At 36.8% G+C, this 23,963-nt stretch overlaps 2 protein-coding genes across 6 annotated transcripts in view; one reads left to right on the top strand and one right to left on the bottom strand.

Annotated features, from left to right (window-relative positions):
• Positions 1-23,963, top strand: part of LOC139579463 (receptor-type tyrosine-protein phosphatase H-like) — a 307,157-nt gene that overhangs the window by 148,276 nt on the left and 134,918 nt on the right. The window lies entirely within an intron of this gene.
• LOC139579457 (interferon-induced very large GTPase 1-like) lies at positions 17,029-23,625 on the bottom strand. Its single transcript, XM_071408139.1, has one exon. It carries the CDS (start codon positions 23,503-23,505, stop codon positions 19,006-19,008), a length of 4,500 nt encoding a protein of 1,499 aa, XP_071264240.1. The 5' UTR covers positions 23,506-23,625; the 3' UTR covers positions 17,029-19,005.

The following is a 23,963-nucleotide window of genomic DNA, read 5'->3' as shown; positions in this document are numbered from 1 at the left end:
GTTGTATTACTAGTTTTCTATGACCAGTGTTGTATTACTAGTTTTCTATGACCAGTGTTGTACTACCAGTGTTGTATTACCAGTGTTGTATTACTAGTTTTCTATGACCAGTGTTGTATTACCAGTGTTGTAATACTATGTTTCTATGACCAGTGTTGTATTACCAGTGTTTTATTACTAGTTTTCTATAACCAGTGTTGTATGACCAGTGTTGTATTACTAGTTTTCTATGACCAGTGTTGTATTACTAGTTCTCTATGACCGTTGTTGTTCTACCAGTGTTGTATTACCAGTGTTCTATTACTAGTTTTCTATGACCAGTGTTGTATTACTAGTTTTCTATGAACAGTGTTGTATTACCAGTGTTGTATTACCAGTATTGTATTACTAGTTTTCTATGACCAGTGTTGTATTATCAGTGTTTTAGTACCAGTGTTGTATTACCAGTGTTGTATTACCAGAGTTGTATTACTCGTTTTCTATAACTAGGTTTGTATTACCAGTGTTGTATTACCAGTGTTGTATTACTAGCTTTCTATGACCAGTGTTGTACTACCAGTGTTGTACTACCAGTGTTGTATTACCAGTGTTGTATTACTAGTTTTCTATAACTAGGTTTGTATTACCAGTGTTGTATTACCAGTGTTGTATTACTAGTTTTCTATGACCAGTGTTGTATTATCAGTGTTTTAGTACCAGTGTTGTATTACCAGTGTTGTATTACCAGAGTTGTATTACTCGTTTTCTATAACTAGGTTTGTATTACCAGTGTTGTATTACCAGTGTTGTATTACTAGCTTTCTATGACCAGTGTTGTACTACCAGTGTTGTACTACCAGTGTTGTATTACCAGTGTTGTATTACTAGTTTTCTATAACTAGGTTTGTATTACCAGTGTTGTATTACCAGTGTTGTATTACTAGTTTTCTATGACAGTGTTGTATTACTATTTTTCTATAACATGTGTTGTATTACTAGGTTTCTATGACCTGTGTTGTACTACCAGTGTTGTATTACCAGTGTTTTATTACTAGTTTTCTATGACAGTGTTGTACTACCAGTGTTGTATTACCAGTGTTTTATTACTAGTTTTCTATGACAGTGTTGTACTACCAGTTAAGTACTACCAGTGGTGTATTACCAGTGTTGTATTACTAGTTTTCTATGACCAGTGTAGTATTACCAGTGTGGTATTACCAGTGTTGAATTACTAGTTTTCTATGACAGTATTGTAGTACTAGTTTTCTATGACAGTATTGTAGTACTAGTTTTCTATGGCCAGTGTTGTATTACTAGGTTTCTATGACCTGTGTTGTACTACCAGTGTTGTATTACCAGTGTTTTATTACTAGTTTTCTGTGACAGTGTTGTACTACCAGTGTTGTATTACCAGTGTTGTATTACTAGTTTTCTGTGACAGTGTTGTACTACCAGTGTTGTACTACCAGTGTTGTATTACCAGTGTTGTATTACTAGTTTTCTATGACCGGTGTCGTATTACCAGTGTTGTAATACCAGTGTTGTATTACCAGTGTTGGATTACCAATGTTGTATTACTAGTTTTCTATGACAGTATTGTAGTACTAGTTTTCTATGGCCAGTGTTGTATTACTAGGTTTCTATGACCTGTGTTGTACTACCAGTGTTGTATTACCAGTGTTTTATTACTAGTTTTCTGTGACAGTGTTGTACTACCAGTGTTGTATTACCAGTGTTGTATAACTAGTTTTCTATGACCAGGTTTGTATTACCAGTGTTGTACTACCAGTGTTGTACTACCAGTGTTGTATGACCACCCTGCATACCACTGCTGGCTTGCTTCTGAAGCTAAGCAGGGTTGGTCCTGGTCAGTCCCTGGATGGGAGACCAGGTGCTGCTGGAAGAGGTGTTGGAGGGCCAGTAGGAGGCACTCTTTCCTCTGGTCTAAACAAAGATCCCAATGCCCCAGGGCAGTGATTGGGGACACTGCTCTGTGTAGGGTGCCGTCTTTCGGATGGGACGTTAAACGGGTGTCCTGACTCTCTGAGGTCATTAAAGATCCCATGGCACTTATCGAAAGAGTAGGGGTGTTAACCCCGGTGTCCTGGCTAAATTCCCAATCTGGCCCTCAACCATCACGGTCACCTAATAATCCCCAGTTTACAATTGGCTCATTCATCCCCCTCCTCTCCCCTGTAACTATTCCCCAGGTCGTTGCTGCAAATGAGAACGTGTTCTCAGTCAACTTACCTGGTAAAATAACGGTAAAATAAAAAAATAAAAAAAAATGACCATTGTTGCACTACCAGTGTTGTATTACCAGTGTTATATTACTAGTTTTCTATGACCAGTGTTGTATTACCAGTGTGGTATTACCAGTGTTGTATTACCAGTGTTGTATTACTAGTTTTCTATGACCAGTGTTGTATTACCAGTGTGGTATTACCAGTGTTGTATTACCAGTGTTGTATTACTAGTTTTCTATGACCAGGTTTGTATTACTAGTTTTCTATGACCAGTGTTGTATGACCAGTGTTGTATTACTAGTTTTCTATGACCAGTGTTGTATTACTAGTTTTCTATGACCAGTGTTGTACTACCAGTGTTGTATTACCAGTGTTGTATTACTAGTTTTCTATGACCAGTGTTGTATTACCAGTGTTGTAATACTATGTTTCTATGACCAGTGTTGTATTACCAGTGTTTTATTACTAGTTTTCTATAACCAGTGTTGTATGACCAGTGTTGTATTACTAGTTTTCTATGACCAGTGTTGTATTACTAGTTCTCTATGACCGTTGTTGTTCTACCAGTGTTGTATTACCAGTGTTCTATTACTAGTTTTCTATGACCAGTGTTGTATTACTAGTTTTCTATGAACAGTGTTGTATTACCAGTGTTGTATTACCAGTATTGTATTACTAGTTTTCTATGACCAGTGTTGTATTATCAGTGTTTTAGTACCAGTGTTGTATTACCAGTGTTGTATTACCAGAGTTGTATTACTCGTTTTCTATAACTAGGTTTGTATTACCAGTGTTGTATTACCAGTGTTGTATTACTAGCTTTCTATGACCAGTGTTGTACTACCAGTGTTGTACTACCAGTGTTGTATTACCAGTGTTGTATTACTAGTTTTCTATAACTAGGTTTGTATTACCAGTGTTGTATTACCAGTGTTGTATTACTAGTTTTCTATGACCAGTGTTGTATTATCAGTGTTTTAGTACCAGTGTTGTATTACCAGTGTTGTATTACCAGAGTTGTATTACTCGTTTTCTATAACTAGGTTTGTATTACCAGTGTTGTATTACCAGTGTTGTATTACTAGCTTTCTATGACCAGTGTTGTACTACCAGTGTTGTACTACCAGTGTTGTATTACCAGTGTTGTATTACTAGTTTTCTATAACTAGGTTTGTATTACCAGTGTTGTATTACCAGTGTTGTATTACTAGTTTTCTATGACAGTGTTGTATTACTATTTTTCTATAACATGTGTTGTATTACTAGGTTTCTATGACCTGTGTTGTACTACCAGTGTTGTATTACCAGTGTTTTATTACTAGTTTTCTATGACAGTGTTGTACTACCAGTGTTGTATTACCAGTGTTGTAATATTAGTTTTCTATGACCAATGTTGTATTACCAGTGTTTTATTACTAGTTTTCTATAACCAGTGTTGTATGACCAGTGTTGTATTACCAGTTTTCTATGACCAGTGTTGTATTACTAGTTCTCTATGACCGTTGTTGTTCTACCAGTGTTGTATTACCAGTGTTCTATTACTAGTTTTCTATGACCAGTGTTGTATTACTAGTTTTCTATGAACAGTGTTGTATTACCAGTGTTGTATTACCAGTATTGTATTACTAGTTTTCTATGACCAGTGTTGTATTATCAGTGTTGTAGTACCAGTGTTGTATTACCAGTGTTGTATTACCAGAGTTGTATTACTAGTTTTCTGTGACAGTGTTGTACTACCAGTGTTGTACTACCAGTGTTGTATTACCAGTGTTGTATTACTAGTTTTCTATGACTAGGTTTGTATTACCAGTGTTGTATTACCAGTGTTGTATTACTAGTTTTCTATGACAGTGTTGTATTACTATTTTTCTATAACATGTGTTGTACTACCAGTTAAGTACTACCAGTGGTGTATTACCAGTGTTGTATTACTAGTTTTCTATGACCAGTGTAGTATTACCAGTGTGGTATTACCAGTGTTGAATTACTAGTTTTCTATGACCAGTGTTGTATTACTAGTTTTCTATGACCAGTGTTGTATGACCAGTGTTCTATTACTAGTTTTCTATGACAGTGTTGTATTACTAGATTTCCATGACCAGTGTTGTATTACTAGTTTTCTTTGACCAGTGTTGTACTACCAGTGTTGTATTACCAGTGTTGTATTACTAGTTTTCTGTGACAGTGTTGTACTACCAGTGTTGTACTACCAGTGTTGTATTACCAGTGTTGTATTACTAGTTTTCTATGACCGGTGTCGTATTACCAGTGTTTTAATACCAGTGTTGTATTACCAGTGTTGGATTACCAATGTTGTATTACTAGTTTTCTATGACAGTATTGTATTACTAGTTTTCTATGGCCAGTGTTGTATTACTAGGTTTCTATGACCTGTGTTGTACTACCAGTGTTGTATTACCAGTGTTTTATTACTAGTTTTCTGTGACAGTGTTGTACTACCAGTGTTGTATTACCAGTGTTGTATAACTAGTTTTCTATGACCAGGTTTGTATTACCAGTGTTGTACTACCAGTGTTGTACTACCAGTGTTGTATGACCATTGTTGCACTACCAGTGTTGTATTACCAGTGTTGTATTACTAGTTTTCTATGACCAGTGTTGTATTACCAGTGTGGTATTACCAGTGTTGTATTACCAGTGTTGTATTACTAGTTTTCTGTGACCAGGTTTGTATTACTAGTTTTCTATGACCAGTGTTGTATGACCAGTGTTGTATTACTAGTTTTCTATGACCAGTGTTGTATTACTAGTTTTCTATGACCAGTGTTGTACTACCAGTGTTGTATTACCAGTGTTGTATTACTAGTTTTCTATGACCAGTGTTGTATTACCAGTGTTGTAATACCAGTGTTGGATTACCAGTGTTGGATTACCAATGTTGTATTACTAGTTTTCTATTACCAGTGTTGTATTACCAGTGTCGTAATACTAGTTTTCTATTACCAGTGTCGTAATATTAGTTTTCTATGACCAGTGTTGTATTACCAGTGTTTTATTACTAGTTTTCTAATACCAGTGTTGTATGACCAGTGTTGTATTACCAGTTTTCTATGACCAGTGTTGTATTACTAGTTCTCTATGACCGTTGTTGTTCTACCAGTGTTGTATTACCAGTGTTCTATTACTAGTTTTCTATGACCAGTGTTGTATTACTAGTTGTCTATGAACAGTGTTGTATTACCAGTGTTGTATTACCAGTATTGTATTACTAGTTTTCTATGACCAGTGTTGTATTATCAGTGTTGTAGTACCAGTGTTGTATTACCAGTGTTGTATTACCAGAGTTGTATTACTAGTTTTCTGTGACAGTGTTGTACTACCAGTGTTGTACTACCAGTGTTGTATTACCAGTGTTGTATTACTAGTTTTCTATGACTAGGTTTGTATTACCAGTGTTGTATTACCAGTGTTGTATTACTAGTTTTCTATGACAGTGTTGTATTACTATTTTTCTATAACATGTGTTGTATTACCAGTGTTGTATTACCAGTGTTGTACTACCAGTGTTGTATTACTAGTTTTCTATGACCAGTGTTGTACTACCAGTGTTGTATTTTTTATTTATTTTTTTGGGGGGGGGTGGATCAGCTTAATCTTGCGGAAAGAATGTTGCTTCCAATGTAATTGTCTGCATCATTTCCAATCCCCCATATTTTTTGGGGTAAATATATATATCCATACACGCATGCATACATATACACATATATACATACACATACCTATATAGACATACATACTTTTTTAAAGAATATATCTTTATAATTATTCCCCGCACCCTACCACCGATCCCCCAATTGGAGTAAACTAATAAACACTTCTGCTTTTACCTTCAATTTATACATCTTATACCCATCTTACAGACACAGTCCACTTTACAATAGTTCTCTCTTATTTGTTCTTAGTCCTTCCTCTATTTCTGTTGTCCATCCAATTTTATTTCCACTTGTAACTGTGCTATTTCACAAAAGCTCCGCACCTATACACATTTCACAGATCCCGTATGCCCTACATTGTTTATCTTGTTATTAGTCCCACCCTTCAGTTCCACTCAACCCCTCCCATCTATCTTCCAACATCATCCATTTCGGATTTTTATTTGCCATATATTTTTAAACTGTGCTGTGATGCTTCACAAAAGACTTGAACCTTCCTATTCTCATAGCTTCTATAGATTGTAAATTAAAAATAAACATTTTTGCTAAAATAATTATTATATTATTGATTGATTGACTATGGCTTTTCAAATCCCCCAGTATTGCTATCTGTAGCATAAGTTTTAGGCAAATGTTGCAATTCTTCAGCCATTCCTGGACCTGTGACCAAAAACGAGCTACATATGGACAATACCAAAATAAATGATCTAATGACTCTGCCTCCTCACAACAGAATCTGCAGAGCTGGGAAGATTGTATACCCCATATATATAACATTCTATTAGTTGCAAGAATTTTGTACAGTAATTTAAATTGAAAAATTCGAAGTTTTGAATCCGGCGTTGTTTTGCGTATCAATTCATAAACCATGTGCCATGGAATGGGTACATCGAAAATCTCTTCCCTACTATTTTGCAATTTATATGGCACAGCTGTCAGTTTTTTGGTCCTTAAATGAAATTGGTATATGTTTTTATTTATCACACTTTTCTTTAACCATTTATGTTCTTTAATACAGGGCCGACATACAAGTTCCTTACTTTTTTCCCCTTCTACTTGCCTCTTCCATTTTTGTGGTAATGCTGCAATTAATTGGTTGTAATTTTGGGTAGAGCAGACATTTCCATATGTCTGTGTTAGCTGCATGTGTGACATAACTCCACCAGTCCTATTTATGACATCATTCACAAAAATTATACCTTTTTTAAAAATTTCTTCAATAAATACAGTTTTTTTATCAATTACTATATTTGAATTTAACCACAATATTTGTTGTACTATTTGTTCCGTCCTTTCAGGTGGATTAAACTGAAATTGCAACCAACTTTCTAAGGCTTGTTTAAAAAATAAGGATATTTTGGAGATTATTTCCTTTTCAAACAACCGAAAGTGAGCAGGTGTAATCTGAATAAAGGGGAAAAGGCCCTTCTTGAATATAGGATGAGACATTCGTACCAATTTACTAGAGAACCAGTTTGGATTTAAGTATAACTTTTGTATGACTGATGCCTTTAGTGAGAGGTCTAATGCTTTAATATTTAATAATTTCTGCCCTCCGAATTCATATTCGTTATATAAATAGGCCCTTTTAATTTTATCTGGCTTGCCGTTCCAAATAAAATGGAATATTTTTTGTTCATATAATTTAAAAAGCAGGTCACTAGGTGTAGGCAAAACCATAAGCAAATAGGTAAACTGTGATATGACTAAAGAGTTAATCAGGGTGATTTTTCCACAAATAGACAGGTATTTTCCTTTCCATGGTAGCAAGATCTTATATATTTTTGCTAACTTTCTATAAAAATTTATTGGAGTGAGATCATTTCTTTCTTTTGGGATTTTTATACCGAGTATGTCCACATCTCCGTCAGACCATTTAATTGGTAAACTACATGGCAATATAAAATGTGTATTTTTTAGTGATCCAATACGTAATATGGTACATTTATCATAATTTGGTTTTAATCCAGAGAGGATAGCAAAGGTATCTAGATCCTCTATGAGGCCCTGGAGAGACTCTAGTTGTGGTTTTAAAAGAAAACATGAATCATCAGCGTACAATGACACCTTAGTTTTTAAGCCACGGATTTCTAATCCCTTAATATTAATGTTTGATCTAATTTTAACAGCTAACATTTCGATGGCAATAATAAATAGATATGCCGATAGTGGACAACCTTGTTTTACTCCTCTAGATAGTTTAAAACTTTCTGAGATGTAGCCATTATTTACTATTTTACACCTAGGGTTACTATACATAATTTTAACCCATTTTATAAGAGATTCCCCAAAATTGAAATATTCTAGGCATTTATATATAAACTCCAGTCGTACTTTATCAAAAGCCTTTTCAAAATCAGCTATGAAAACCAGGCCTGGTGTCCCCGATATTTCATAGTGTTCTATTGTTTCCAGTACTTGCCTTATATTATCTCCAATGTATCGTCCATGTAAAAAACCTGTCTGATTAGGATGAATAATATCTGACAAAAAATTTTTTATTCTATGCGCCAAGCATTTTGCTAGGATTTTTGCATCACAACACTGAAGTGTAAGAGGTCTCCAATTTTTTAATTGGACTGGATCTTTATATATACCACTTGGGTCCTGTTTCAGTAATAACGATATCAGACCTTCTTGTTGCGTGTCTGATAATCTACCATTTATATAGGAGTGGTTAAAACAAGCTAATAATGGTCCTTTGAGTATATCAAAAAAAGTTTTGTATACTTCCATTGGTATGCCATCCAGCCCTGAAGTTTTCCCATCTTTAAAGGCCCCAATTGCATCAAGCAGTTCCTCCTCTGTAATTTGGCCTTCACATGAGTCTTTCTGTACAGATGTTAATTTTACATTATTAATAGGAAAAAAATCCATACAATTAGTTTCAGTTAGTGGAGATGGAGGAGCCTGAAACGAAAACATATTCTTAAAGTACTTTACTTCCTCTTTCAAAATATCTTTTGGTGAATCATGCGTGACTCCATCATTTGTAACAAGTTTTAATACATTTTTTTTGGTAGCATTTCTATATTGAAGATTGAAAAAGAATTTGGTGCATTTTTCCCCATATTCCATCCAGTTCGCTTTATTTTTATAATATATTACACTGGATCTTTCTTGAATAAGTTCCTCCATTTCTTTTTGTTTTTCCTCTAACTTATTCTGTGCCTCTATGGTACCGTTTTTATTGCTATCTAACTGTACTGTTAGTCCTTCAATTTCCTTTGTTAATATGGACTCTTTTGATCTAAATTGCTTTTGTTTTATAGATCAGTACTGAATTGCATGGCCTCTAAAGGCACACTTAAAAGTGTCCCATACAATAAGGGGATCTGCTGTACCTATGTTATGTCTGAAAAAGTCAGTTATAAAATCTTCTGTCTTAGTTCTAAACAATTTATCATCTAGTAGACTTTGATTAAATTTCCAATATCCTCGCCCACGTGGAAATTCTGTAAGAGAAATATATATGCAAATTATGTGATGATCCGACCGCATTCTATCCCCTATCAACACTTTTTTAACTTTTGGTGCCAGAGAGAATGGTATAAGAAAGTAGTCAAGACGACTAGCTTGATTCAGCCTCCGCCATGTATATCTCACTAAATCAGGGTATTTAAGTCTCCATATATCCACTAATTCCAATATATCCATGACATTCATGATTTCCTTAAGTGCCTGAGGGTGATAGTTTGTAGTGTGATTTCCTTTCCGGTCTATAGAGGTATTTAAGACCGTATTAAAATCTCCCACTATAATAATAGAGTCTAGTGTTGCTTGTAGAGTTGATAAATTCTTATATATATTTTCAAAGAAGCTTGGATCATCATTATTCGGACCGTATAGGTTAACAAGCCATATTTGTTTATTGTCCAATAACATATTTAAAATAATCTATCTACCTTGAGGATCTGTTTGGACAATTTGCACATTTGGATCAAAATTATTGTTAATTAAGACCATCACCCCTTTTGAATTTCTTTGCCCATGGGAGAAATATATTTTGCCCCCCCAGTTCTTTTTCCACAAAATTTCATCTAAAACTGTTGAATGGGTTTCCTGTAAACAATAGATATTATAATCCTTCTCTTTTAGCCAGGTAAATACTGATCGTCTTTTCTTATTATCTGCTAAGCCATTACAATTGTAACTGGCTATACTTATTTCACCACTTACCATAATGAGACACACCTTTCATTCTTTTAATCAGAATATATTTTTGTAAACGTACAATTAAAAAGTAACATTATGATTGAGTGTCTATATAGTTGTACCATGATATTTGCATTTCTACTAAGTAAACCTCCAATTGGTCCCTACTATTCCACGCGCTAAAAGCCCTCCTCAACCCGAGTTGGGTTGTCATCCCAATGCCCGGCAGACCACCCTCGACCCCCTGTATCCCATAGCCCTGAACCGACTGGGATCCATCCTTTGAAAAGAGCATACAGTGCCATTTACCGGATTGTAGTAGATCAATAGCCATATGCATTTCCATTGCCCTCACCTCTTTTTGTATTATATATAGCTGTGGATCATCCTCTATTGTCCCTAACATCTTTTACTTCTTCCTTCGCAACAGTTGTGGGATACACACATACACTCACACACACACACTCAGCCCTTACCCCCACACAACCATAAGCTCACTTTCTCAACAATTGCATAATCCCAGAGCCCAACTCAAGATGGGTCATGATTTACAAATGTTACTGCAGTTGCAGCTGCATGAGAAGACCTGCAAGACCGAGCAAAATAATGAGCAAAAATTGAGAGATTTATTTACCATTGTCACATCCTAGATAATGGTGGTCAAATGTACACCTTATTCCTGAAACACCAACAATACGGCCACCCGTCATGACCATGTCCCCACGCATCTCCATGCAGTCCGACTTTGATTTTGTGCCGCCAGGGCCACAATAATATACCCCCTCTCTGAATGTCCGAGTGTGACCCCCTCCCCAATACCAGTGTTGTATTACCAGTGTTGTATTACCAGTGTTGTATTACTAGTTTTCTATGACCGGTGTCGTATTACCAGTGTTGTAATACCAGTGTTGTATTACCAGTGTTGGATTACCAATGTTGTATTACTAGTTTTCTATGACAGTATTGTATTACTAGTTTTCTATGGCCAGTGTTGTATTACTAGGCTTCTATGACCTGTGTTGTACTACCAGTGTTGTATTACCAGTGTTTTATTACTAGTTTTCTGTGACAGTGTTGTACTACCAGTTAAGTACTACCAGTGGTGTATTACCAGTGTTGTATTACTAGTTTTCTATGACCAGTGTAGTATTACCAGTGTGGTATTACCAGTTTTCTATGACCAGTGTTGTATTACTAGTTTTCTATGACCAGTGTTGTATGACCAGTGTTCTATTACTAGTTTTCTATGACAGTGTTGTATTACTAGATTTCCATGACCAGTGTTGTATTACTAGTTTTCTTTGAACAGTGTTGTACTACCAGTGTTGTATTACCAGTGTTGTATTACTAGTTTTCTGTGACAGTGTTGTACTACCAGTGTTGTACTGCCAGTGTTGTATTACCAGTGTTGTATAACTAGTTTTCTATGACCAGGTTTGTATTACCAGTGTTGTACTACCAGTGTTGTACTACCAGTGTTGTATGACCATTGTTGCACTACCAGTGTTGTATTACCAGTGTTGTATTACTAGTTTTCTATGACCAGTGTTGTATTACCAGTGTGGTATTATCAGTGTTGTATTACCAGTGTTGTATTACTAGTTTTCTATGACCAGGTTTGTATTACTAGTTTTCTATGACCAGTGTTGTATGACCAGTGTTGTATTACTAGTTTTCTATGACCAGTGTTGTATTACTAGTTTTCTATGACCAGTGTTGTACTACCAGTGTTGTATTACCAGTGTTGTATTACTAGTTTTCTGTGACAGTGTTGTACTACCAGTGTTGTACTACCAGTGTTGTATTACCAGTGTTGTATTACTAGTTTTCTATGACCAGTGTTGTATTACCAGTGTTGTAATACCAGTGTTGGATTACCAGTGTTGGATTACCAATGTTGTATTACTAGTTTTCAATGACAGTATTGTTTTACTAGTTTTCTATGACCAGTGTTGTATTACTAGGTTTCTATGACCTGTGTTGTACTACCAGTGTTGTATTACTAGTTTTCTATGACCAGTGTTGTACTACCAGTGTTGTATTACTAGTTTTCTATGACCGGTGTCGAATTTCCAGTGTTGTAATATCAGTGTTGTATTACCAGTGTTGTATTACCAGTGTTGTATTACTAGTTTTCTATAACTAGGTTTGTATTACCAGTGTTGTATTACCAGTGTTGTATTACTAGTTTTCTATGACAGTGTTGTATTACTATTTTTCTATAACATGTGTTGTATTACTAGGTTTCTATGACCTGTGTTGTACTACCAGTGTTGTATTACCAGTGTTTTATTACTAGTTTTCTGTGACAGTGTTGTACTACCAGTGTTGTATTACCAGTGTTTTATTACTAGTTTTCTGTGACAGTGTTGTACTACCAGTTAAGTACTACCAGTGGTGTATTACCAGTGTTGTATTACTAGTTTTCTATGACCAGTGTAGTATTACCAGTGTGGTATTACCAGTGTTGTATTACTAGTTTTCTATGACCAGTGTTGTATTACTAGTTTTCTATGACCAGTGTTGTATGACCAGTGTTCTATTACTAGTTTTCTATGACAGTGTTGTATTACTAGATTTCCATGACCAGTGTTGTATTACTAGTTTTCTTTGACCAGTGTTGTACTACCAGTGTTGTATTACCAGTGTTGTATTACCAGTGTTGTATTACTAGTTTTCTGTGACAGTGTTGTACTACCAGTGTTGTACTACCAGTGTTGTATTACCAGTGTTGTATAACTAGTTTTCTATGACCAGGTTTGTATTATCAGTGTTGTACTACCAGTGTTGTACTACCAGTGTTGTATGACCATTGTTGCACTGCCAGTGTTGTATTACCAGTGTTGTATTACTAGTTTTCTATGACCAGTGTTGTATTACCAGTGTGGTATTACCAGTGTTGTATTACTAGTTTTCTATGACCAGGTTTGTATTACTAGTTTTCTATGACCAGTGTTGTATTACCAGTGTTGTATTACTAGTTTTCTGTGACAGTGTTGTACTACCAGTGTTGTACTACCAGTGTTGTATTACCAGTGTTGTATTACTAGTTTTCTATGACCAGTGTTGTATTACCAGTGTTGTAATACCAGTGTTGTATTACCAGTGTTGTATTACCAATGTTGTATTACTAGTTTTCTATGACAGTATTGTATTACTAGTTTTCTATGACCAGTGTTGTATTACTAGGTTTCTATGACCTGTGTTGTACTACCAGTGTTGGATTACTAGTTTTCTATGACCAGTGTTGTATGACCAGTGTTGTATTACTAGTTTTCTATGACCAGTGTTGTATTACCAGTGTTGTATTACCAGTGTTGTTTTACCAGTATTGTATTACTAGTTTTCTATGACCAGTGTTGTATTACTAGTTTTCTATGACCAGTGTTGTATTACCAGTGTTGTATTACTAGTTTTCTATGACCAGTGTTGCATTACCAGTGTTGTAATACCAGTGTTGTATTACCAGTGTAGGATTACCAATGTTGTATTACTAGTTTTCTATGACAGTATTGTATTACTAGTTTTCTATGACCAGTGTTGTATTACTAGGTTTCTATGACCTGTGTTGTACTACCAGTGTTGGATTACTAGTTTTCTATGACCAGTGTTGTATGACCAGTGTTGTATTACTAGTTTTCTATGACCAGTGTTGTATTACCAGTGTTGTATTACCAGTGTTGTTTTACCAGTATTGTATTACTAGTTTTCTATGACCAGTGTTGTATTACTAGTTTTCTATGACCAGTGTTGTACTACCAGTGTTGTATTACTAGTTTTCTATGACCAGTGTTGTATTACCAGTGTTGTATTACCAGTGTTGTATTACCAGTGTTGTACTACCAGTGTTGGATTACCAGTGTTGTATTTCTAGTTTTCTATGACCAGTGTTGTATTACTAGTTTTCTATGACCTATGTTGTACTACCAGTGTTGTATTACTAGTGTTGTATTACTAGTTTTCTGTGACAGTGTTGTACTACCAGTGTTGTACTACCAGTGTTGTATTACCAGTGTTTTATTACTAGTTTTCTATGACCAGTGTTGTATTACTAGTTTTCTATGACCAGTGTTGTACTACCAGTGTTGTATTACTAGTTTTATAGGACCAGTGTTGTATGACCAGTGTTGTATTACTAGTTTTATAGGACCAGTGTTGTATTACCAGTGTTGTATTACCAGTGTTGTATTACCAGTGTTGTTTTACCAGTGTTGTATTACTAGTTTTCTATGACCAGTGTTGTACTACTTGTTTTCTATGACCAGTGTTGTATTACTAGTTTTATAGGACCAGTGTTGTATGACCAGTGTTGTATTACTAGTTTTATAGGACCAGTGTTGTATTACCAGTGTTGTATTACCAGTGTTGTATTACCAGTGTTGTTTTACCAGTGTTGTATTACTAGTTTTCTATGACCAGTGTTGTACTACTAGTTTTCTATGACCAGTGTTGTATTACCAGTGTTGTATTACCAGTGTTGTATTACCAGTGTTGTATTACTAGTTTTCTATGACCAGTGTTGTACTACTTGTTTTCTATGACCAGTGTTGTATTACTAGTTTTATAGGACCAGTGTTGTATGACCAGTGTTGTATTACTAGTTTTATAGGACCAGTGTTGTATTACCAGTGTTGTATTACCAGTGTTGTATTACCAGTGTTGTTTTACCAGTGTTGTATTACTAGTTTTCTATGACCAGTGTTGTACTACTAGTTTTCTATGACCAGTGTTGTATTACATTTACATTTACATTTAAGTCATTTAGCAGACGCTCTTATCCAGAGCGACTTACAAATTGGTGCATTCACCTTATGATATCCAGTGGAACAACCACTTTACAATAGTGCATCTAACTCTTTTAAGGGGGGGGGGGGGTTAGAAGGATTACTTTATCCTATCCTATCCTAGGTATTCCTTAAAGAGGTGGGGTTTCAGGTGTCTCCGGAAGGTGGTGATTGACTCCGCTGACCTGGCGTCGTGAGGGAGTTTGTTCCACCGTTCAATGGCAATGGACACTTGGCTTGCAAGTGTTTCATATGAGCTCCATAGTTCAAGGACTAAATGATGGAGCTATGCTGTGATGTGACAGAGCTCTCCAGTGGTTAGGTGTGGTGATGCATGGCGGTTAGATGGAGCTATGCTGTGATGTGACAGAGCTCTCCAGTGGTTAGGTGTGGTGATGCATGGCGGTTAGATGGAGCTATGCTGTGATGTGACAGAGCTCTCCAGTGGTTAGGTGTGGTGATGCATGACGGTCAGAAGGAGCTCTCTGCGGAAGTCTGCTCGTAGGCCTGCAGGGCCAGCTCTACGTATCCTGCCCTCTGGGACTCCCGCTTAGCGTAGATCTTGAGCTGGTCCAGTCCAGTCCAGTATTACCAGTGTTGTATTACCAGTGTTGTACTACCAGTGTTGGATTACCAGTGTTGTATTACTAGTTTTCTATGACAGTATTGTATTACTAGTTTTCTATGACCAGTGTTGTATTACTTGTTTTCTATGACCAGTGTTGTATTACCAGTGTTGTACTACCAGTGTTGTATTACCAGTGTTTTATTACTAATTTTCTATGACCAGGGTTGTATTACTAGGTTTCTAAGACCAGTGTTGTATTACTAGTTTTCTATCACCAGTGTTGTATTACTAGTTTTCTATGACCAGTGTTGTATGACCAGCGTTGTATTACTAGTTTTCTATGACAGTGTTGTACTACCAGTGTTGTACTACCGGTGTTGTATTACCAATGTTGTAATACTAGTTTTCTATGACCAGTGTTGTATTACCAGTGTTGTATTACCAGTGTTGTACTACCAGTGTTGTATTACCAGTGTTGTATTACTAGTTTTCTATGGACAGTGTTGTATTACTAGTTTTCTATGACCAGTGTTGTATTACTAGTTTTTTTTGACCAGTGTTGTATTACTAGTTTTCTATGTAAGAGCACTCTACTATCACCAGATAACTGACCTGTTATAGTATTGTAGATGTCAGAACACTATACTATCACCAGATAACTGACCTGTTATAGTAGTGTAGATGTCAGAACACTATACTATCACCAGATAACTGACCTGTTATAGTAGTGTAGATGTCAGAACACTATACTATCACCAGATAACTGACCTGTTATAGTAGTGTAGATGTCAGAACACTATACTATCACCAGATAACTGACCTGTTATAGTAGTGTAGATGTCAGAACACTATACTATCACCAGATAACTGACCTGTTATAGTAGTGTAGATGTCAGAACACTATACTATCACCAGATAACTGACCTGTTATAGTAGTGTAGATGTCAGAAGAACAGGAGAACAATGAGTCTGTTGAGGGCAAAGATCTGAGAGATGACTAGTTGAAATTAAAGAGAGTTGAACTAGCTGTTGAACAAGTGGCAGGGACACTGTTGTGTTTTTCAAATCCCAGAATGTATCTTTAATTATTAAACCAAGGACTACTTGTTTAATTCAACAACACAACCACATACACCTGGGCTCTTTCTCAGTTGTCTAAACATATGTCCTCTCCTTCACTGATCTGAAAGAGTTGACCAGGTGAAAGTTAAACCAGTCTAATGATGAGCCTCCTTCCTCCATATTGTTTTCACCTGTGACGTTTTTTTCTCCAAGCAGTTCAATGGGAGAGAGGGATTTTTAAGTCGATTGGATTTGGTTACATTTCCACATATGCCATACCCACACCACCATCTATTGGTCAATTCTGGCATTTATTATCACCAGGGACAGAATAATGCATTAAGCGTCTCAGATTAACATTGCTGATTTAGGATCAGTTTAGCCTTTTAGATCCCATTGAATAAGATGGACAGGGACAAGGACAGGGACAACCTGATCCTAGATCAGCACTCCTGCTCTTAGACGATTGATACATATCCCTACATATGCACATTGTGTGCCTTTATTTCTCTAATAGCTATTTGTCATGACACCAAATAATGTTTTTAAACCAAATAATGATTTTAATTGATTCATTTTCCTCTAGTAACAACATAATACAAATTGGAAAGTTTTTTAAAACTTTCAATGTCAACAATTTCCATGATTTCACAATATGTCTACAGACTACAGTATATTGTATGTGTGTGTTCACTGCAGATGAAAAATAAAATTTGTAAGATATAAACTATATCAACTCAACTTGATTTACCTTCATCATGGTGATAGAGAAGCCATTTCCTGCATCTCACATCTCAACTACAAAAATAAAACCACCATCATCACCATCATCATCATCATCAACAACAAAAAAGAAAATCATAGTAATCAACATCATCAACAATAATGAAACATCATCATCAACAACAACAAAAATGAAATCATCATCATCAACAACAACAAAAATGAAATCATCATCAACAACAATATAAACTTCATCAACTGCCATATTTATAAATCACCATCACCAACAAACATCGTCATAATACATGCAAACAGTCATCAGCATCATCAATACCTTCATAATCATCCAAAACAATAATCACAGTGCAGTATCTCAAAACATACTATATACTGTACATCAAGCATACCTGAAGAGTATTAATGACGTTACATTACTGATGGTCACTAAGTAGTACTTCAAAACATACTACATACATCAAGCAGAATTAATGAAGTTACATTACTGATGTACACTGATTAGGAATTACACTGTATCCAAACTAATGTCTTCAAAGCAATGAAGTCATTGAACAAATCACTATTTGAAGGTGTGATCAATTAGAAACATTATCTTTTAAGTCTACTTAGTAATCATTCTTGTTGAAGTAAATACATTGAAAGACCAATAAATGTGTAAAACCTGTATATGAAACAACAAATCATATTCTCTAAATAAAATTTACTTTAAGATGAAAATGTAAAAGGTAAAATAACAGAAAGAAAAGCCAACTGTTTACCACTGAATCGTGCAGCCCTTCATAATCATTGATCTGTGATCAACTGTTTACCACTGAACCATGCAGCCCTTCTAATCATTAATATGTGATCAACTGTTTACCACTGAATCGTGCAGCCCTTCTAATCATTAATCTGTGATCAACTGTTTACCACTGAATCATGCAGCCCTTCTAATCATTAATATGTGATCAACTGTTTACCACTGAATCGTGCAGCCCTTCTAATCATTAATATGTGATCAACTGTTTACCACTGAATCCTGCAGCCCTTCTAATCATTAATCTGTGATCAACTGTTTACCACTGAATCGTGCAGCCCTTCTAATCATTAATCTGTGATCAACTGTTTACCACTGAATCGTGCAGCCCTTCTAATCATTAATCTGTGATCAACTGTTTACCACTGAATCGTGCAGCCCTTCTAATCATTAATATGTGATCAACTGTTTACCACTGAATCGTGCAGCCCTTCTAATCATTAATCTGTGATTAAAGCATATCAAGCCATAGGTTAAGTACATGAGAGAAATATAATTATTCTAACTGAAACTGAATGAACAATGTCAGACTAGCTCCTTAGTTACCTGTGTATTGTGTTTGTTTATTCATGGACATTATCAAGTCACAAAAATCATGTTGGTTAACCTGCTGGTGTTCATGTTGACTTCTCTCGCATTTTGTAGGATTTCTGAATTTGCTAAAAACTCTTTGCTTACATCAAAATCATGATTTGAATGTTGTATTACTTGATTATAATAATGTATTAATATCCCATTAAACTCAGTGTTAGCTGTTTCATTATGGAACATCAGATCTGTAAATTGCCAAGATTTCATATCATTTATCAATGTATCTGAAAATGTGACTTGCCGTGCTGCAGTTGTTCTTTTCAGAATTGCATTGGGTATTGCTCAATCTGCACATTACTTCAAAAACTGTCCCTTCATGTTTTGATTCTGTTAAATATCCATGACATAATAGTTATTTCTGGTTGTCTAGTCGGACATCTTTAAATGGTTGCATGTCAACAACTAGAGACTAGTCTTTCATGTGGAAAGACTCTTTCAAGCTCTTCAATGCATCATTACGTGTTAATGTCGTCCAGTCCTCTGGGATATCAGCAGGAAGTACATGTTTGTCTTTAGCGATTCTCTCATTGTATGTGGCCATCACATACTTCCAGTAGTCTGAAGCCTTGATGCTGGGATCTCCAGTTATGATCCAGTGAGGGTAATATTTCTGGTAGTCTTTGTAGGGGTGAAATTTGCCTTCTGTCAGGGAGGTCCTGAATTGGCTCTCACTAATCACATCAGAGGAACATATATTAGTCACTAACACGTTTGTGTCTTTGTCCTTCAAACCACGGACACCTTGTGGACGATGAATGGAGGAAAAGTGTTTGCTATGCTCCTTCCCTCCTGCTTCACATGGTGCTTTGCAGAAGGGACATACCTCCCCACAGCCAAACAGACTGGTGAACATCTTGTCCTGAGGCTTGAATGGCAGAGATCTGAGTCTCTCTTTGATGTCTCCTCCCTTATCATACTCAGCTGCCAGTGACTGCTTAATTTCTCCCACATAATCTGTTAGGTAGTCAGCAAACTGTTCTGTATTATCAGAGTAGTTCAGAGTCATGATCAAATCCAGACCATCCTTGGGGAAGACAAGCTTCTTTCCAAGGGCACTGCACATGTTCTGAATGAATGTCTTAATATCTTTTACAGTGCTGTGTGATTTTCTGATGTTAGAAATTGTATCAGTGATTATCTTGACTATTGCTGAAAGATGTTTCTTCTCCAACTTCTCCAGTCTGCATTCCTTTGAGAGTTGTTGGACAATTCGGTCAAACAGCCAGTTCTTCACAAACTTTTCATAATGGTTTATGTATTCTCTGTAGTTCCCGTCATATTTCCCATCCATCAGTAGCTGTTTTAAAATGGAGAACTGGAAAGCCCCTCGGGCGCTGTAATCCTCTGACCCTTCACCTGTCTTCACTTCATCAACTACATCAGGACCAATCATTTTGGTCACATAGTCCTGTACAGCTGGCAGTAAGAGCTTTGTGAACTCTTCAGCTTTCTTCAGGCACTGATCTCGGTTATGAAACAAGTCTATGAAGTCAGTAAGGTACTTGTTCTTAGACTGTTCCAGACATTTTCGGGGATCATTGACTGCAATTAAATCATCATGCTTCTTTTGAAATGTTCTCGCTGCTATGCCACAGATGTGCAGCTTCAGATTAACCTCACATTCATCAGGAACTTTAAGTTTCTTGTTTTGTTGCGATGTTTTATCAATTATATCAAGAAGCTCTTTGATGTAAGTGTCATGGTAATCTGTTTTGCTATTCACCTTCTGCGTTATAAACTCTTGACACTGTGTTATGATGTCATTACAGAAGTCTTGTAGTTTCTTCCTGACATCTCTATTCCAGATAATCATAAATTCCTTAGTCTTCTGCCACCAATCCCCTGACTCTACAACAAATGGCCTCTTCCCAAAATCAACCAAGCTGTTTCCATCCAACAAACTTCGGACATAACCCGACCTCGTAGATAAATGATATTGTAAAATGCTGAAGGCATCCTGAGCAATCTTTCTTCTTCTGAGTCCTCTGAATTTGATCTCAGACAGAGTTTTCTTCCACATTCTTTCAAACTCTTCTATGAGGTCCTGTTCTGATAAATCAGATTTGTTCTGTTTACAGGTCTGCAGCAAAGCCAGCACCATGTTCTCCATTGTATTTGCCTGTGAACTCTTGATGTCATCCAGTTGGGTCATTCCCTCTCTGATCTCAACAGCTCCATGTAGAACGTTACTCACTGTGTTTTCTGTCTCTCGTTTCAGTGTTTTGGCACTGGACACAAAGCCTTCCCTGTAATTTTCCACCAGATTGACATGGCCATCTTGCTTTTTAAAGTATTTTACTAGATTGTCTTGGATTTCCATTTCTCCCTCTGCAAGCTTCTTGGATGCTTCTGTCATCAAGTCTTTTAGCACATCTCTTATGGTGATCTGGTGATTAAGAACTGTCATGCCAAAATTAGAAATGTTGGTTTCAGCACTCACCATCCATGTATACATCTCTTTCTGGAAGGCCCATTCCCAACCATTGTACTCAGAGCATAATCTGGAGTACGCATCTGCAACCAAGCTGTTTCTGAAACTGAAGATGAAGTTCTCAAATTTAACAGACTCCCACAAGCTTTCTGTCCACTTCATGAAATGTGTCAAATCATCATTTTTTGGGCATATTCTCAAATCTTTCATCAAGCTCTTTTTGAAGTCATATACAGCCTCACTGTAGCCAGCATTGACTGGAGCCATCGGGGGAGTCCCATGCCAGAGTCCTGGGATGTAGTAACTGCTTGTGTGTGGGTCATACTCCATCACATCAGTGAACTTGGTGATATTCTCCTTCTTCTCCATTCTGGCTGCTGCCTGGGTCATTTCATTCAACTGTTCCAACAACTTCTTCCTGTCCCTCATGTTGTTGTCATGTGCAGACACGTCTGACACATTCTGGTGCACAAAATGACACACTGGCTTCTTCCCCACTTCCTTCATCCTGATAAAAGCATGAACAACAATCTGCAGAATGTCTTTCATCTCTGTGGAGTTCTCCATGGACATGTTGATAATTGTGACATCACTGAGTCCAATCACCAGTGTTGCCAGTTCATTGTCATGTTCATAGCTATGATCTAGTTGAGCCAACTCTGGTGATTTCAACCCCTCTGTGTCAATCACCATGATGAAGTCACATTTCAGCTCCTCCTTGAGTTCTTTGTTGACTTTAATCAGTAGCATGAAGGCCCCTCTGGTGCATCTTCCACTGCTGACAGCAAACTGGACCCCAAACATGGTGTTGAGGAGAGTAGACTTTCCAGTGCTTTGGACCCCTAAAACTGTTACAACCCGGATCTTGCTGTTGGATTTTACAAGAGTATGAAGCTGAGTCAGTACAGCTGATATCCATTTCAGAGGGATATTTGATGCATCTCCGTCCACAAGCTCAATGGGGAAACCATCCAACAGCATCTGAGCACACAATCCAGGGAGATGCTCCATCTGTTTCCTTTGTAGGCTACTTTCAGGGAGGGAGCAGGCAGCTTCATATAACTGGCCCAACTCACGCAGGAAGTGTTCAAGTCCCAGGGAACCGTCAGATATTTGCCTATCCAAATCTGCAATGTCTTTTTTCTGCCTTTCCAAATCTGCAATGTCTTTTTCATCTGCAGATTCTTTTTCCTGGAGCATTTTATACTTTTCTCGTAAACCAGACAGATTCTTCCGTGACATATTGTCCAAATATATCCGCATCCATTTGATGAAATAGGATCGCTCCACTTCTGAACTTGACATGCCAATTAGGAAATTTGTCATTGCCTCTGTCATATCAAAGCTTTGTTGCTTTTTTCTGAGTTCGATTTCCTTTTTCTTCAGAGAGCTCTTGTAGTGTTCAGTGTCTTGATCCCCTTGTTTTCTCAGTCTACATCTCTCTTTCTCCAACTGGGAAAGCTCTTTCCAGATTTGCCCTTGTAAGGGTAGCTGTTTGTCTTTGAATGTAATTGTGTCTGTGATGTTGCTGGTGATTTTATCTGCCATCTTCCTGGCACTCCGACACTCATCACTGTCTTCATCAACCAGAATCCCACTCTGACGAGCAATAACATCCATTTTTTCAATTGTCAGTTTGTTTTGGCAATTTTCAATTACATCACCAACAGATGACTGCAGGGTTTTTACAAATGCTGCTTCATTCCTCCCCTTCTTTTCTATAACATGTGTTACTTTGTCTCCTGTGAATGTTTTTCTCTGAGAGTTAACAACCAGAAATAACTCTGTGTTTATGTCTTTCAAAAGCTCAGAATCCGGCTCTAATTCATCACTAAACATGTAAATTGCTGCTGATGTTTGACACAGAAAGGAAAACTGTGTCTTAAAGGACCTGATGTCTCCTCTCAGATTGGCAAAAGCCACAGGCTTAGTGAACCTGTCTATGTTTCTTTTCCCACATGGGAGGTACCAGCTGATTTCAACTAGACCATCTGAAATCTTCCGAGGTACATCACCACAGTCCATATCACGATGGACAAATGTGTCAGGATTACTTAGCAGTTTGTTCAACATATTAGACTTAGACAAGTTGCTCTCTCCTAGCCTAACAAAGGACACCATAGGAATATCAGAGAGTACAATTCTCTCCTCTATGAAGGACTTTGTGTCCATTTGGGAAGAGGGTCTAAACTTCCTCACTATGTCCCTCAAGGCCCACAGCATCAACGTGCTTTGTTCTGTGTCACAGTTGGGCAGCAGGAGAGGAACAGCAAACTGACACATGGACATTTTCTGGACCATCTCCTGCTGCAGGAAACCATCTGAACACAGAAACAGGGCTGTAATCAGGTCCAATGGATTAATTGCATAACTGTTTTCAGAGTCACTCTCATCAGTGTCACTTTTTAGTGTCACACTCCTAGCATTCAGATTTGCCATCATTAATTTCTTCAGGAAGGCCCCTGGAAGTGACTGCATAGTGGTAAGAGGTTCATCTGAAGTAGTATCAGCATTTATCTCAAGGACATTACTTAACGTCAGCTTGTTTTCATAATGACCTTCTAGTCCAGTCTTTGACAACAGCTCCCTGAGACAGAATCCTGTAGATAGAAATTAAGATCAGGAAACAGGAAAGATCCAGGAAATTCACCATCAAATATGTATTTTTTTGTCTATGCCACTCCGACATTCCCGTCAAAACAACAGTTTGTTGATTACTTTTTTCAAATCCAATGTATTTTCCATGTCACAATACGTTGACAAATTATGTTTAAATATAGTTGATTCAACCAGTTTTTGCCCAGAAAATACTTTAGTAGGGTAATTCCTTACTTGTGGTGACGGTTGTTGACACCAGTTGACTTTGCTTTCCATTTTCCAGCACAGTGCAGACAGTGACAGAGTACTGAGTACCACATTGCAGGTCAGAGAGAGTG

Source organism: Salvelinus alpinus, chromosome 6 (genome assembly GCF_045679555.1).
Source record: "Salvelinus alpinus chromosome 6, SLU_Salpinus.1, whole genome shotgun sequence".
Classification (NCBI taxonomy): Eukaryota; Metazoa; Chordata; class Actinopteri; order Salmoniformes; family Salmonidae; genus Salvelinus; species Salvelinus alpinus.
This window is presented reverse-complemented; position numbering and strand designations above follow the sequence as displayed.

Coding starts and splice junctions, on each gene's coding strand:
- LOC139579457 (XM_071408139.1), bottom strand. CDS start 23,505: ATGCAGTCACTTCCAGGGGCCTTCCTGAAGAAATTAATGATGGCAAAT.